Source organism: Amia ocellicauda, chromosome 17 (genome assembly GCF_036373705.1).
Source record: "Amia ocellicauda isolate fAmiCal2 chromosome 17, fAmiCal2.hap1, whole genome shotgun sequence".
In the NCBI taxonomy this organism is placed as follows: domain Eukaryota; kingdom Metazoa; phylum Chordata; class Actinopteri; order Amiiformes; family Amiidae; genus Amia; species Amia ocellicauda.
In genome coordinates, this window is record NC_089866.1 from 5,069,828 (window position 1) to 5,086,112 (window position 16,285).

Genomic DNA, 16,285 nt, shown 5'->3' on the forward strand with positions numbered 1-16,285 from the left:
CCAGAGACTAAAAGAAAAAATCGCAAAAGCTGGTCCAAAATGCTACTACTCTCCTTCTCTTCCTCCCTTCCACCTCTATCTGTCCTCCCTGGCTCCAATCCACCGCCCTCCCCCCGGTCCTTGCACAGCTCTCCGCACACAACCTGCTCTGTAAATTATTCCCCTATAAATCACAGCCCTCAGCTCCCCTACCTGCACACATCAGATTCTGTACCAGCTCCGTGGCTAATTGGCGTCTGTAGGCAGCGACGGCGCTCGAGCGGCCCCCTGCCACCTGGGCTCCCGATGCGAAGAAGGTCAGGCCGCGGTCAGGGCCCGGGAGGACTGATTTATCAGGCTGAGAAAGTGGGGACGGCCCCGGTTACACGGCAAGGCCTCTCATCCTCCTGGGTGTTCCTGGAGCCTCCAGTGGCTGGGCTTCCAGATAGTCGTTCTCACTGCGGGTCGTGCTTTTTTATAGGTTGTCCTGGTGGGCCGTAGTGTCACCGAAGGTCTTGCAGGGTTTTTGTGTTTTTTATTGAACACATTCCCCTCCTCCCAAGACATCCTCTCGGCCACACCTATCTCTCTCTCACTCTCTCTCTCTCTTGTACGCGTCGGAGAGTTGTTAAACGTGACGCTAAGCAAAGTAATGTTTTTGGATAGGCACTCGAGTCTTGTCTTTTTGGTTGTGTCAACTTTTATGGTCTTCCTGTCCCTGTTCTTCCTCGTGTTCCCCCAAGTCGTATTTCTCCGTTAGCACTCCAGAGCAGAGGTCTGTGCCTGTTTTCTGAAACTAATTCTGAAAGGCTGAAGGTTCAAAAGTGTAGCGAATGTTTGGAGAAGAGGGATTCATATTCACATTTACTTTTCTTTAAAGTGTTTTAAAAAGTTTGGGGAAATCTGGTGGATTTAAAGGCCCAACAAATGTTCCCAAAATTAGTTTTCTCCCATTTTCTCATTTCTTTCAAGTCAAGGTTTTAAAGTAATCTGGATCATGTTACACTGTTTTGACATTGTCCTTTTTCTGATCCCTCGCCATGTCACCCCTGTGTGTGAATTCCTGTCTTACTCTATGCCTGCTTTTTGTTGTAGGGGACTCCATATTACGTGCAGGTGTCGGCCTACAACATGAAGGGCTGGGGGCCGCCGCAGACGCCCCTCCCTGCTGGAGCCGTTCCCTCCAGTGAGTTGGAGCCGTTCCCTCTCTCACACCGCCTTCTCTGCTCAAACATAGCTTTAGCAATGCTTCTCTTAAGAATAGAAAAACCAAACAGTATTTTAATATGTTTCTGTCTCAGGGACCTGTATTGTGCCTCCCCAGGGACCCCCTGCATTGTCTCTTTACACACCCAAAGGCCCTTCTACTTTGGGAATCATTTCTCTAGTGTATAGTTTGTGAGTGAATGTTTTGACTGTGGCGCCACATCAAAGTTTTCTGTATTTGATTCAAAATGGGGATCACAGCCCAAGAGCATTCTGGGTAAGCTAATCCCAGGTGTGTGTGTTTGTGCGGTATCAAACCAGACAATCAAACGTGCTTTTAATAAGAGTAAAGGTATAGCAATCTAGATTTTGCCCACTTCACACTCACACACACACACACACGCGCAAACGCAAAGCTGAACTTTTAACCCATTGTGCCTCGAGAGCTTCCCCCCCGAAGACCATGCCAGCTGGGTGCCACTGGAGAACAAATGCGCTGCCCCGCGGGAGAGCTGCGCGGACGTCAGCGCCTGTAACCGTAGCCAAATACGTCTTTCGGCGAGCGGTCATTGTGGTTAGCGAACTATTGGTGTTAAGTTATCACTTAGCAGCTGAAGTGCTGAGCCTCTTCACCGGCTCCTTCCTCTGCACTCATTGTGATCTGGCCTCATGTGTACGAAGTGACTCTGCGAACGGAGGGGAGGCGAGGACGGGGTGAGGCGATATAGGAGACCATGGCCAGGGAACTGTGCACACATTGACTCCTTAATATATTTATTTTTCCTGTAATTAGTTTATAATTGGAGATACGAGTTTGCGGTGGGAGTGAAAAAAAGTGGACTAGTTTTCTCTCTCTCTTTAAGAATGATTAAAGCCAACTGCTTTATTCAGATCCATTAATGGAAAGTGTTTTTTACTTTGCGATCATTAGTTTATGTTAAATTGCTCTTGGAAAATGGTTTGCAAGATTAAAACACCGGCAATACTGGGAGTAAAGACTCTTCCACCAAAACAACATGGCGACAATGTAGTGCAAGTCAGGCACATTGAAGAGGCACGCTATGTGTGAGTGAGAGTATTTATTTCTCGCTGCCACATTACCTTTTAATATTTGTTGTGTGTGTTTTTCATGTCTGCAACCGCTGAAATGAGCGTGTAGTTAAAGCAGACAGTCAGGCCCTTGTAACTTTAAGCAAACACCGTTGAAAGTCTGGCTGTACCGTAAGGACAGCAGCTTTTCCGGGAATAGAGGTACAGTATTTATAAAACTCTCGGGCGGATAACACAGCCGGCAGTGTCTCTTTTCAGCCGCACATCATCTTTACAGTGTTCTCCACAACCCAAGTGTTTATTTTAAATGTTCCCCAGGCCGATGTCGCTGCTCTTCATATAAAGTAGTTGGTAGTGTGCAAAAATGTCGACCTCACATACAGGCAGGAATGAGCTGAGGTGTCGGCTTGGCGGGCGAGTCCCTGCTGAGCGCTTCTCCGTGGGCGTGATGGCCTCGGTGAAGGGATTTCACACTCGGCAGACATGTTAGTCCTGTCCAGCCGCCCCCCCGCCCCCCAGTGCGGCGTTCCTCCCCGTGTTGGTTCCAGTGTGTCTCAGTGTTGAGCTCGCCATGGGTTCAGGAGCTGGAGAGGATGCTGTAGGTTGTTCTCATCCTGTCCAAAAAGGTATCTGATGGAAATGGACATCTTTTGGTGTTTCTACAGGTGCCGGTAGACCACAGTAAAATGAGAAAGCAACAGAAAGCACAGAAGGGAAATAAATCATCCAAATCTCACCAATTTCTACTAAAATCTGTATATATATGCAATTTTGCACTTATGTTGTAAGTCGCCCTGGATAAGGGCGTCTGCCAAGAAATAAAAATAATAATAATAATAATAATAATAATAATAATAATAATGTTATTCATGTGTGTATGCAGACTGGAGGGAGATTGACGGGCGCCAGCCTCGACAGAGAGGGCAGAAGGAGGCCCTCGACCAGCTGCTCGGCCAGATCAAAGATGCCCACCAGCACTGTGTATGCCACGGTAAGACATTGGCACTGATGGACAGCCAGCACCGCCCATTGCCCAGCGTGAAGCTGCCAGATCACGTCACACAGTGTGCCACAATATACAGGGCTAAAGAGGGCATTTACCCTGACCAGTGTGAGGAGGAACTTGTGTCTTATTCCTGATCGTGGAGGTTTTGAGTTCCTGCAGCTGGAGACGTGAATCTGTCCTACTCACCCGCAGAAACAGCAAAGAACCACCCAGAGTATTTTGTTCTTGTATCCATCAATACATCAACGTGTTGTCTTTCTGTAGGAAAGAGAGAAAATAAGGGACGAGATTAATGTTGCATTCATCCGTTTGCACCGCAGCATTCGAAAGTTCATTTACGACGGGTAGCTCTGAATAACAAGATCATTAATGAATGTGGAATAAGGAGGGAGATATGAATCTGTGAGGGAAATGCACTCCATTCAAACTCAGCACTAAACCTCACATCACTTAATCTGGAATTAGTTGAACATTATATAGGATGCAAATCCCTTCGGACATTAATGTGGTTTCATCATATATATATATAATTTTTCCATGGAACTGCTCTGTTGTGGACATCATATACATCATAGTAGATACTGTCTACACTTCTGAAAAGCTGAAGGCCCTCTCTGAGTTAAATACACAGCCAGGAATTTACTTTAAATGTGGAAAAGTGCTCAGTAAGGTCAATTTCATAAATGTGTGCAGAGTTTGACAGCATTGTGAACCACACGTGTTCCACAAGGTCCCCTTTTCTTATGTCTTTGTCGGCACAGCGGTGTGCAGCCGCCTCAGAACAGAGGCGCAGTGTTGCGGTGACAGTGCGCTGCCGAGCACGCTGTCCGTGGAGGTGCGCATTCAGACACGGTAGCCAGATCTCTCTGCTCGGGTCATGTTTGTTGTTCTTGCAGAATGGAGCCTTTACTTTAGTTTCAGGAATTATAAATCGCCACAGGCTAGCAGGGCTGCCCCCTGAGGACTCTCTGCCTCCCTTCTAAAAACACTATTAATTAAACTGTGAAAAGAGGCCTTCAGTAACGCAGTGACCCCAGCGTTGTGCCTACCTGTCTGTCTCACTCAGCGTCGTGGGGAAGAGGGGGTTGTTATTTTATTTTCTATTTTTTTATCCCGATATTCCAGGAGGGGGAAAAAAAATCGCCTGTGAGTTCTGTTTGTGGGTGGATTTATTTACTTAGCGCCGCTCTCGAGGGAGCAGGGAGTGCAACATTGAGATGGCTTTCTGGGCCTCAGGCGTGGGCATTTCTGATGAATTGAAACAACCCAACCCTCCCCTCGCCGCCCCCCCACACACCAAAAAGCAAAAAATAATAAAAAGCACCAACATGGAACCCCCGTCACTGACCTCCCTGTGTCTAAAGTCCCCTACACTCCCTCTGCCTCTTATTTCCTGACACACAAGCCCTTCACACCTTCAGTCTGACCGAGTAAATATACAAAGGCCTGCGGCACAGTATATACAATAATAGAGGGCTAACCCCGCACAAGAAGACACTGTTCTCATCAAGGGAGGGTGAGGACAGGGGAGGCCGCAAGAGTAAAAGCCGACCGCCGGGCTGCTCTCTCCGAAAGCGACGGGCAAAACCAACACTCTTCCATGAAGCACTCGGAGGGGATTTTACTCTCTGAACAGAAGTGCAGGCGCTGTTGGTCGGGTCACTAAACAGTAATTGGGAAACCACATCAAAAACCAAGGCTTAGTGTTGGGATATTGCGTTGCTGTTGTTCTTTTTTTTTTTCTCCACGATTCACTCAAAGGTTTCCGATATGATTTAAGCACGCAGCGCTGGATTCTGAACTCAGATGTGTGAGATTGTTGAATACAGACTTAACTTGTACTTCTAATCTGCATCGTTATCTCAGTTCACAGGCAGGTTTGTCCTTGAAAGAATGGAGAGTGGATTCTCTTTTCAATTTATGGCGACCCCTCTAAGTTAATCGCTACAGCTTATCTTACAAGTTGTCCGTCAGCTAACTCTCGACTGCCTCCCTGGTTGTACTGGGTTTCTTAGATCTGGACAGAACGTCTGTGTTGCATCACCGTACGCCCATCGGGAAGCTGAGAAATATGCTCTGCGGCCCGAGCGGTTTAACTGTCGTGCGACTTTTACGAGCGAAATGTAAACCTGGGATTCTGCAAGCCTGCAATAAAAATCTGTGAGACACCGTGTGGCTCCCTGATATTAGCCCTGTAAACAAACCCGCAGACAGTAAGAGATCAGCGTGTGAGGCTGCCCCGCTGTCGATGCTCCCGCTGCGAAAAAGGGGCCTTTTCCCGCACAAGTGTAGGGAAAGTGTCCCCGTGTCCTTGAATGGAAAAGTCTCTGTTTTCTTTGGGTCTCGCGATTTATTGCCCGTTGCCGCGTGTCTGACACATCGGCGCTTTAGAGGCCCGAGCTGTAAATTAATTGGAGGTGACTAACTGAACTGGCCGTTTCTCCGAATTGTGTTTTCATAGCGGACTAGGTACACACGCGCGCACGCACCCGGACAGGTCTCTCCCCGCCCGCGATGAGACAGACCATTCAGTGAGCAGGTTTACGTCCAGGTGGGAGAATAGGGCCCCTGTCGTTCTGAGTCGAAAGAAACCAGCCCTTTAATTTCTGTCACCGCTGTCGTCTCTCCATCAGAGCCCTGCAAAGCCCCGCCACACGCCAGGAAGCACTCCGTGTCCAAGAGCTTGCGGCATCTTTTCCAGCCGACCAGCAAATTTGTGAAAAACCTGAAGAGGTAACTAGTGGTTTGTTTTGCCGTTCGTTTACTTGCTTGTTTGTTTGTCTTTGCTGGTCTGTGGCTTTATCTCCTGTCTATTCTAGTCAGTCAGACGTCAGGCCATCTTTACATTTAACGAGTTGTTAGAACGCAGCTACAAAGCCCAGAAGACGTCTCTCATTCCAGTCTTTATTGTTAGCTCACTCACAGCGTGTTATGGCACACGCACACTCGCCCCACGCCTTTGAAATAAGATAACCGTCATTTAGGCAGACATCATACAAAAATGTCAAATTAATCTCGTTGGTGATCATTTCTGGAAGGGATTACTATCTACTCAGACACAGAATTAAGGCTCCTCAAGTCCGATCTTCTATTGTTCACCTCCGAGCTGTACTTTGCCGTGTAACCTGGGTTGCTGCCAGTTGGTTGAATGCCAGATGGAGAAGAGTTCTGGGTATTTTACACCTGTCTTGTCTGCTTTGATGGGCTGTAAAAAGACAGTGCTATTACAGTATGTTCTGAACGCCTATAGTCTCCGTTTCTGTGTTAAGCTTGGCACAGTTTCCACCTGTGTTTGTGTAGCCGGGATTCGAACTGCGCACCACCGGCGCCCCCCCGAGCGCTCCGCATCGCAGCGGCTCCAGCGCAGTACAGTGTTAAGCCCTCTACACCAAGAAACCGGGTCTCCCACCGTGGGAGGTTCAACACTGCACTACTTTTACTGAGGGGCTACGCCACTTTGTAACATGCTCATTATAAACCGAAATAGCCCGTTACATTTGTAAACATGAATGTGTATTTCTTTACGATTAGTTTTAATTTAGATTTAGCCCATATTTCCTTCCTGCCAATGTTTAAATGACAAACTCTGTGGACTGATTATCTGTATCGCCGGGTCTCTTCCAGGGGCTTGTACCTAACGTCAATATTCTACAGAGAAGACAACATCCTGGTCACCCCTGAGGACCAGATCCCAATCGTGGAGATCGACAGCTCCTACTCCAGTTCTTTGATGCAGGATTTTCTCTGGTTCACCAAGGTGAGACCCAGCGCATACTGGGAGTCCCTTTCCACTTTTGCCTGTGACTCTGCAGTTTCTTGAGGGAAAAGAATAACTGGTGTCAATTCGGTTTGAAGGCACCAGGTTTGGTGACAAGGCTCCAGGCTCGCCTGCTCTGGTGGGCTGGCCGCGCATGGTGCCCTTGTGCTGACCGTGTGGCTGTTGCCCCCGCAGGTGTCCTTTCTGTGGGAGGAGATCCCCTGGCTGCAGCAATGCTTGAACCCCTCCCAGTCCTCCTGTTCCTGTGTCCTCCAGACCCGGCTCAAGATGCTGCAGGCCATCTCCCAGTTGCAGGTAACAACGGCTCTGACGCAGACCACTCTCTGGTGAGCTCTTGGCCACAGAGCATCACCTCTCTAACCGTCCACAGGAGGCTTAAGACAACCACAGAAGGGTTGAAAAGAGCTGGACCTCTGTATGTTTCGTGCACACCCACCAGTGTCTCTGCGGATCTGGTAAAACAGCCTGTTAGCTCACCTTTGTCATGTCCTCTCTCTGGAACAGGGCATGTTGGGCACGCAGGACTTGGGGCAGGTTTACTTCGAGCCCATCAAGGACAAGCACGGCAATGCGCTGCTCGTGACCCTGCGGGATCTGAGTGCCAGCCCGGGTCTGGACAGCGTGCGCTGGGCCCAGCTCTGTAAACTTCAGCTGCAGCGCAAGTCCATTTCGTCACCCGAGGAGCCAACCTCCCTGGACATGCTGTTGATCACGCTACATGTAGGTGTCCCCATACCGATCCCCCCGGCCACACATTCCTCCTTTTGAACTTGTGATATCTGCATGTTCCTTTTAAGATGAGAAGAAACGGCAAATGTTTTTGTCCTGTCATGTCCTGATTGTGCCTCTGATTTGTGTTCCTCTGTATTTTTAATTTCCCACAGAGCTGACAAATGAAGGTAATCTCTCATCCCCAATCCTACCTTGATTCACTCTTAATGCTCCTCGCCGCCTAATGTATCTTATTTATCCGTGGGGTTGTTTGTCTTCGTGCTGTGTGGAATGTGCGCTGATTGCAAGTCCATAATAATCTGTATCCGCAAAAGACAAATTTAAGAAAAATTAAACCAAGATGAGAGTGATTAGTTTTCTCTACAGAGCTGACTTATGGACTACCTATTGCTTAAGGTTTAAAGGGTGGAGAGATTTAATGGCAAACCAAAAATTCAAAGCACAGTGTGCACAGTATCTGCAAATCCAGGTTTTTCGTTGTAAACTGCTGCCTGTTGATTTACTATGATCCAGGGAGCGCTACGTCTGCTTGTGGAGGCAGTGCGGTATGTTGATCAGGCCGAGGAACATCACAGGGCTGTTTGAGATGGGGACTCCAGAAGACAGCTGCGTTTCACCCCCCACCCCCCACTCCCGTTGGGTGGAGGTTGAGTTTCATTGGAGAAAACGGGTCTTCTTTAAACAAAACCACAAAAAAAGAGCATGGAAACTGTGTTGTAGCTAGTTTTGATTAATTTGATTTGCGTAGATATGGGCTTGTTCCTTACAGCCCCTGTGTAGCAGAATACAGCAGCAAGCGGAGTAGAGAACATCATTAGGGAAATCGACTTGCATAAATGGTGAATTTCAAGGAAAGAATAGGAACACAAATAAATGACAGCACATCCCCAAGCCCGAGTGTACGTTGTTCTCTGTCAGCCTCTGAGACAGGAGTAATACCCTGTTATTGTGCGTGCCTTCAGCTCCGTGCAGTCTCATGAATATAATTAACTTTCAAAAGCATTTTCTCATTCCACATGGTTTGCTGGCTTCATTCTAAAATGCATCCACAAAATACTGAACTTGAACTCGATTTCCATAATAATGAATGATCTCGACAAAGCGTTCTTTAAAGAGCTGATGAGTGCAACCTCTGTGAGTGAGGCCCATTAATATAATTACCTCTATCTTTCCTGTCTGTTTGTGGGCCCCATTTGAGCCGGAGACAAAGCAATATTCTGTAGCCCTGCTGTATAAGAGCTCAACATGGTTTTAGGCTTTAAGCTGCAATTTAGAAATGCAAATTTTTATAATGGATATGGCACTTACCAGGGCCCATAAATAGTGGATACTGACACCTCTGAAAGCTTTTTAAAAAGCCATTTTTCCTATTCTTTAAAGATCAGTTGACACATTTGGCAATACATCCTTATCTGATTGCTTTTTCATCTGATTTTAGACGTTAATGGAAATAAGATACCTGTCCTTCGCACGCTGAGTAAAAATTGGCCTTGTGTCCAGCTGATGACCCCCATGAATCTACTCACATTATATCTCCAGGATGTTCAAGGCAACAAAGAATCAAATTAGAATCAAATCTGCTTTTTCTATTATCCATGCACACCTTCAGCAAAATCTAGGAAGTCCATATGGAATAAATTGAAGCTTTACTGACTCTCGAAAGTGAGTTTTTAACCTTGTGGTGAAATTAATATTTGGTAAATCGTTTAAAACACAATGCTGTCCAAGCCCAGTTGGGTTCGTACTGAAAGTTCAAAGTTTTGACTGGTACTCTAGTCCCAGAATTTAGCAGTTGCACCCTGGGAATATTTGCCTTGGGATGGTTCTTCAGGCAGTCTTGGACGGTTTTGTCAATGTAAGACGAATTTTCTGCATATCATAAACCTCAACGAAACATCCAGCGCACAAGTTCTTAAAAGCGCTGTGAATAACCCACAACCACAATGCTGTACTGTCTATCAGCAATTACCAAACCTCCCACACTACTTCGGTTTGGCTGCGGCTGAGCTGTAAATGCCCAAAAGTATTTTCATAACCTCTGGTAATTTCACTGGTATCTCTGTACATAAATCCAAGCAAAATATCTCTAGAATTAAGAGAGTCGCGTCAGAGAGAACAGTCTGAGAGCCGATCAAATGGTTGTTCCTCAGAGGAAGTCTCATAAATATCATAGATCATTAGCTTCTGGAAAAAAAATGACCAAAACAAACCCGGGTGTAAAGCAGGAGTTTGTAAAACCCACTCACAGCCTTTGTTCTCCACATTCCTAAATATGATTCAAAATTCTTTGCACGTTGCAAATTCCACACACGGGAACCTGACAGCGGATTTCCACCGGGGGCACGCAGCAACTGAGGGCTGCCTTTGAGTGACAGGTTTTGAATTTGCGAGCAGCGGGTGGATAGAAGTCTCAGTTTCATCGGGGGGGACAGGGAAAGCTACGAAAGTAAGTGCGCATTGCCCCTGTCTGTCAGCGGCCGGTGTGATCAAAGCTGCCCCCTTGCCCTTGTGTTTTAGGAGAAGCTGGCCTACCACCGGCGCAGCAGACAGACCCTCGCCCCTGGCCTGTATCTGGGCTACCTGAAGCTCTGCAGCTCTGTGGATCAGATCAGGGTACTGGTGCCCCAGAAGCTGCCCAATGTGCTTTGCCACGTCAAGATCCGTGACAACCCCAACATCTCCAGGTAGGTCCTTCTCCTTTAGGGCAGCTGCGCCAACGAAACAAGCCAATCAGTGTCACCAATCATGCCTCCCAGGACACTATTATCTCATCCATGGATTCCCATTGCAAGTCTTCCCTCTAGCTAGGCTGTCATTGTATAAGTGCTCCTCGGCAGCAGAGCATGTTTAAGGTGCAGTTATACAAATTGAATTACCAGTGGGATCGTTGTTCTGCAGTGACGACAGAAGAGAGACATATAAAGCTCCCTTATTATTGCTCGGTTTATGGTACCGGGCTGCAGAGGTAGGCCTGATCCCTGGCTGAGTGGCAGCTGGCTGATGTGTGTGTGTGTGTGTGTGGCCGGCAGGGAGGAGTGGCAGTGGCTGCTGAGCCTCGGCAGCCTGGAGGACTCTGTGTCGGTAGAGCAGGACACCCACAGCCCCCAGCAGCTGTTCCTGCAGGACCTGCGTGGAGCCACCAAGGAGCTCATGGGACACGTCAACATCCCCATCAACCAGGTGAGACGAATCCCCCTGGGGCTCCCTGTCTGACACACATCTCTGGTCCTATACCACAGGCTTAGTCTAAGGCACGGTGCAGGGATGAGAGAGCAGCTGACGACATGTCTGTCACCTACCGGCAGCTGTCAAAGCATTAGAGCGTTCGGGCTGGTCATGATTTGGCAGAACAGCTTGTCATTGGATTGATATCAGATTAGAGTAGACCACAAAACGTTTATGATCTCAGCCTGGTTTCGGTGAATGTGAGGGGGAACTGAAATCTCCACTACAATCACAGCTCATTCGGTTCCCGTCCGTTTCTTCTCGGTCTGTCCCAGGCTCAGGATTTCCGTATCTACAGCCAGGAGGTACTGGAGTTCGGCGAGAAGGTGTCGTTCCTGCTGATGCTGCCCCCTTCAGACGACGTGTGCACGGCCCCCGGGCAGAACAACCCCTACTCGCCCCGCTCCGGCTTCCTCACCCTGCCCCTGCAGATCTTCGAGCTGGGTACGAGGAGACAGGCTTCCCTCTCTGTAGCCCAGCGGGGTTTAACAACACTTGGGTGCTTTTCGGAACAGGACAGGCACCAGTTTCAATTCACACTGCTGCTGAGCTAAACTGAACCCTGGTGTGTTTCTTGCAGTGCACTTCGACACCTACTCCCAGAGCTTCATCGGCCAGTACTGCCGCGTCTCCGCCCTGCTCGAGCTGGAGTCCCTGATGTCCCAGCAGACCTTGCGTGAGGCCTTCTCGGAGTCGGAGCTGCTGGTGGCCAAACAGAAACACCAGCAGGTCCAAGAGTACATGCAGGTTAGACTTACTCGCCCACGCCCACTAACTTGCCACAGGGGAGACGATTACATTTGTCTGCCATACACAGTTATCAAATGTTTGCCTCAGTTATTCTGTTAGGAGAAGCATAACTGTTTTCTATGACTTGTCATCGCCATTTGGTCTGAAAAAACCTCCCCAAAATATTCACTCACTGTCATTGTTTTGCTGCTGTCATGCTTGGCTATTATTGTTCCTCATGTCATGCCCAGAATGTACCGATCTGTTTAAGAAACTATAAATGTTTCACAAGAGAAATCTCATACTGTCTCTAATGTAGGTACAGCAGAGTGGCTTTTGTCTTGATTTTAAAATCCCTTTTGGCTCAAAATAATTGAGTGATTCCACACCGTATTCCCAGGCTCTTTACTAATATTACCAAGCGGTGTAATAAAGGTTTAGTTTAACCTGTATTTCTGTAAGAGATCCCAGGGTAAACAGAGGTGTTTCTCAGGTGGCTGCCTCTCTTATCAGGTAAGGAGAACAAACAACAGTTAAGCAAGTGAGCCAGCCTCTTCCAAAGCCCTGAGACGATCTGTCTTTTCCACAGCAAATGGAGGAGGTGTGGCGAGAGGCCCGGTGGATCATGGACGCTCTGCAGTATGCCCGGTACAAGCAGCCCTCGGGAGGTATCTCTCTGGGCTGGATCGTCGACTTCTCCCAGGATGTGGTCCCCGAGAAGCCGCAGTCCACCTCCTCGCAGCTCGACTACCTTCCCTCCCCAACGCCGTCCCCGGAGACGAGCCGCAAGCAAAACCTCGGTGAGCACGACTCCGTGCCCCCTCGGTTGCGTTTGAGTTGCATTACAAAACTCACGTTGTTCGATGCCATCATGTGTGGACTGTTACCAATGCAGTAGTTGGGCGATGTTATCCAGGGCTTTCACTCACGTTGTCAATTTAGTGTCTTGGCTGGAAACTGTCAAACCCGCTCAAATTTCTCTGTCTTCATTTAGCAAGTCACATTCTGCCAGCTTCTCTACGAATGTCAGTATGACCTTCATGTTGTCTGCACAGATTTCCATGGCCTCTCTGACGAAGAGGGCTCCTCGGAGGTCTTCCTCACTACGGACAGCGACTACGACTCGAGTCGGGCGCAGAGTCCGCGCGAACTGGACCTGCTGCCCCCCTCGCCTTGTTCATCCGCCGTGGAGCCAGGGTACCCTAGAGAGGGAGGCGGGGGCCTCAGGGAGTGCCCCCCGGACGTCCTGCAGGCCTCGGAGCCACCGATCCCCGAGCTGGGCGAGCGGCGGCGCCCGGCGGAGCTCTTCGACAGCGACTTCATCCTCCCCAGCCGTCAGATCGAACTCCTGCGCATCACTGAGAAGCGGCAGGCGTTCTGCGTGCGCACCAGCAGCCTGGAGTTCCCCTCGTCCTGCGCCTCGCCCCACCGGCACTGGCACCGGCCCTCCTCCGTGGACCGCTGCCACTCCGACTCGGCGCCCCCTGCCGCACCCACCAGGACCCGCTCCGAAGAGGGCACCACCCGGTTCTCAGAGCCCTCGCCCGGTGCCCGGCGGAAGGGCTCTCATGTGGCTCTGAGGGTCTACCCCCAGTACCGCACCGGGCTGCCCAAGGAGACCAGTGTGAAGGTAGGAGGGACACATTATTGCCCCACCCCCGATGTTGCTTGACAGTCATTCAAAGTAGGATTAATCTCCAGATCTCACAGGGTTCCCTTTAAGTCCTGTAGCAGTGCTAGAGCTTCAGGAGAAATTAGATCACAGTATCTGAGGTCACAAAGAGAGACAGATAATAATGTGAAAAAATAAATTGCTGTGGTATTATACAATCTCTTGGCAATGCCGTTCAGCGCTGCCTGTGTCCAACTAAACTGTCCAAGAGTAACCCTCCCTTGTTCGCTGTCTCCCCCTGTCCCCCCCCAGCTCCGCGTCACCCAGAAGACGTCGGTGAGGGAGGTGGTGTGGCTGGTGGTGCAGGAGATGAACGAGGTGTCGCGCCGGCTGCTGGGGAGCCCCGAGGACTTCATCTACGGCGAGGAACAGCTGGAGCATTTCGGCCTGGTGCTGGTCGTGGAGGACAAGGAGAAGTGGCTGCAGGACGACTTCCGGCCGCTGGAGCTGCAGAACCCCTGGGTGCGCGGGAAGCTGTGCGTGCGCGTCAAGGAGTACTCCCCGCTGGCGCTGCAGTTCAGCCGTGCCACCACAGTGTGAGGGACCCCGGGGCGTCTCTCGTCACTCCGCTACCAGCAGTCCGGGCTCCTCTCTGGGCATCCCGGCTCACCTTGGCAGCCTCGTTGTCACCGTCCTGCTTACAGAACAGCATTCGATCGCCACTGAGCGGGTTTGTTCTTGTTCTCCTCCGTGCTACAGATGCTGCTGGGATTTTCTATCTTCAACTTTTTTTAACACCTGCAGCATAATTTCCCCAGATTGTTTCCCTTCCTTCCTGGATTTTAAACGAGCAACTTGACTTCACCTGGAACTGTCAAAAGGTTTGACTCTCGTTCTCTCAGAGACAGTCGGGGGACAAATTACTGTTATTTAAGGATGATACCACTGAGGGGTAGCAGCCACCCAGAGAAGGCTTAGATAGAAGGGCCTTTAAAAGGTATATTTTTTTAATACTGGGTTTTAAAAGAATTTAAGGACAAGAGATATTATCTGAACTCAGATGCACACGGTTCTGTAAAAGCACCTCATTCATAAGCCTATGGCCTCTTATCCTGGGCCTCTCCAAAAGCACAATAGGGGCGGTCTTGTGATATGGGCCGGTGCCCATTTGAAGATTAAACCTGTCAGGTTAAGGATTGTGTTGGCTCAGTATTTTTACTCACCAGAAGAGAGCCAAGAGGAAGCAAACCGATATGAAATAAATGGAAAATATGTAGAAAGAGACTTGACGGGCTGTTTTCCTTCTCGAGTGCGGAGGACGCAGAAGGAGCCCAGTCTCCGAGGAAGGAACTGCGCCATTTACCAAAGAGACTCTGAAGCCGATTTAAATGTTTCACAACATACCGTGACTGGAACTAACGAAGCGGATATTTGTATTACAGACAAATAGGAAACAGAAACGAGAGAGAGAAAAACAAAACAAAGAGAAGCAATACTCTTCTTCCAGATCCTTTTTGGGGTTTTTTGTAGGTTCATCGGAAGTCTCGAATCTTCCGGAGCGTTTTGAGATTTTGAAGACGTGTATCATGCTATACCAGTCGTCGACCTAGTACAATACAGTGTTTGTGTTAGTTTTACAGGTCAGTGATATTCGATTGCACAAGTTAGGGGTTATTTCTTTTGTTTATTTCGATCTGTAAGTTTAAGTACTTGCGTTAGTGGTCTACTGAAGTGAAAAGGTGTGTTCCTTTCTTGAACCCTCTTCTGGTTTACAGACCTGAAGGCTTTGTTTAACTTACAGATCCCGATCTGTAAGGACATCGAAGGAGCTTATTTTGTTCCTTTTGACTTCCAAGAGCTTTGTGTTTGCTTGTGTTGGTCCAATAGATACAAGTCTTATGAACTACTGATGTTTATTTGTTATTAGATAAGTCTTGGTTCCACTGACAAGGTTTATTGTGATAGAGCTTAGATGTATTCTTTCATTTTACCACGTGACACTTTTTACAGGGAAATAAAACACACTGAAAGTAAAAGTACAGCAAACAATATAAGGGGAATATAAGGTTCTTCTCAACCTTTGCAAGCAAGGTTACAGTTACGGTTTTCATGTAATGTTGACATGAAGATACACCACTATAGAGCTTGAATACAGTAGGACTTGGATGGCGATGACTGAACTAAAGTAAATGTACAGCACACTGCGGTTCACTCTGTCGTTTTACCTATATCTTCCATCTTCCTATGCCAGATTAGGGCTCAACCATGTCCAACTGGCAGCAACCTAGGCAGCCCAACTCACGAAGGAGACGTAATGTCATTTTTTTAAATCTATTTTTATTGAACAATAAATGAATATAATAAAATAATGTTTGTGTTTCGTTTTTATGGACTCTAATTATGTTCTTAGATCTTGCAGGAGGTGTCTTTAAACATTGATCTTTGTATAAAACGAAGAGCCATTTTCCAGGGCGCTAGTGTCAATTTTCAGACAGAAACGCCCCGTGGTTATAGAATCCAGAGCAAGCAATTTCTGTTTTATTAGATGAGCAGTTTGAGTTGAGTCATGCACATTTTCCTACATTGTACATTAAAGTAATCTCCATTTTTAATAACACATTAAAACTGTGTGCCGAGGAATGTATAGGATAACTAATGTTGCATACAATTGAATAAAGTTTATTCCTAGTGACCAGCTGGAGACAGTATTGCTTGGATCTTCACACTCGGCGTTGAGGTTCGCGGAGAAAAAACACACAACTCTTATGGCACTTCATAATGGTAATCTTGGCGCTCAGATCTTAAATAATTTCAAACAAGCAGCGGAATGCAATATCTCCAAATCCCTCCTTCCAGAGCAAGGTGAGTCATTGCACCTTAGCCTCCATGTTGCCCCCTTGTGGAGATTGGCTCATTGTCCTCTCCTGCCTTGGCACTGCCCAGTCTAGATAGACCTGCCTTAGGAATA

At 48.2% G+C, this 16,285-nt stretch overlaps 1 protein-coding gene across 2 annotated transcripts in view; it reads left to right on the forward strand.

The window, feature by feature from the left end:
* Window positions 1-15,686, forward strand: part of ankfn1b (ankyrin repeat and fibronectin type III domain containing 1b) — a 163,727-nt gene extending 148,041 nt beyond the window's left edge. For both annotated transcript variants that reach the window (XM_066689307.1, XM_066689308.1), the window contains 13 exons: window positions 1,075-1,165; window positions 3,119-3,226; window positions 5,875-5,974; window positions 6,866-6,998; window positions 7,194-7,313; window positions 7,524-7,739; window positions 10,269-10,435; window positions 10,781-10,931; window positions 11,252-11,420; window positions 11,557-11,723; window positions 12,295-12,505; window positions 12,761-13,335; window positions 13,630-15,686. In XM_066689307.1, coding sequence (XP_066545404.1) covers window positions 1,075-1,165; window positions 3,119-3,226; window positions 5,875-5,974; window positions 6,866-6,998; window positions 7,194-7,313; window positions 7,524-7,739; window positions 10,269-10,435; window positions 10,781-10,931; window positions 11,252-11,420; window positions 11,557-11,723; window positions 12,295-12,505; window positions 12,761-13,335; window positions 13,630-13,917 — 2,496 coding nt within the window. In that variant the 3' untranslated portion in view covers window positions 13,918-15,686. The remainder of the gene's footprint in view (window positions 1-1,074; window positions 1,166-3,118; window positions 3,227-5,874; window positions 5,975-6,865; window positions 6,999-7,193; window positions 7,314-7,523; window positions 7,740-10,268; window positions 10,436-10,780; window positions 10,932-11,251; window positions 11,421-11,556; window positions 11,724-12,294; window positions 12,506-12,760; window positions 13,336-13,629) is intronic.
* The last annotated feature ends 599 nt before the right edge of the window (window positions 15,687-16,285 follow it).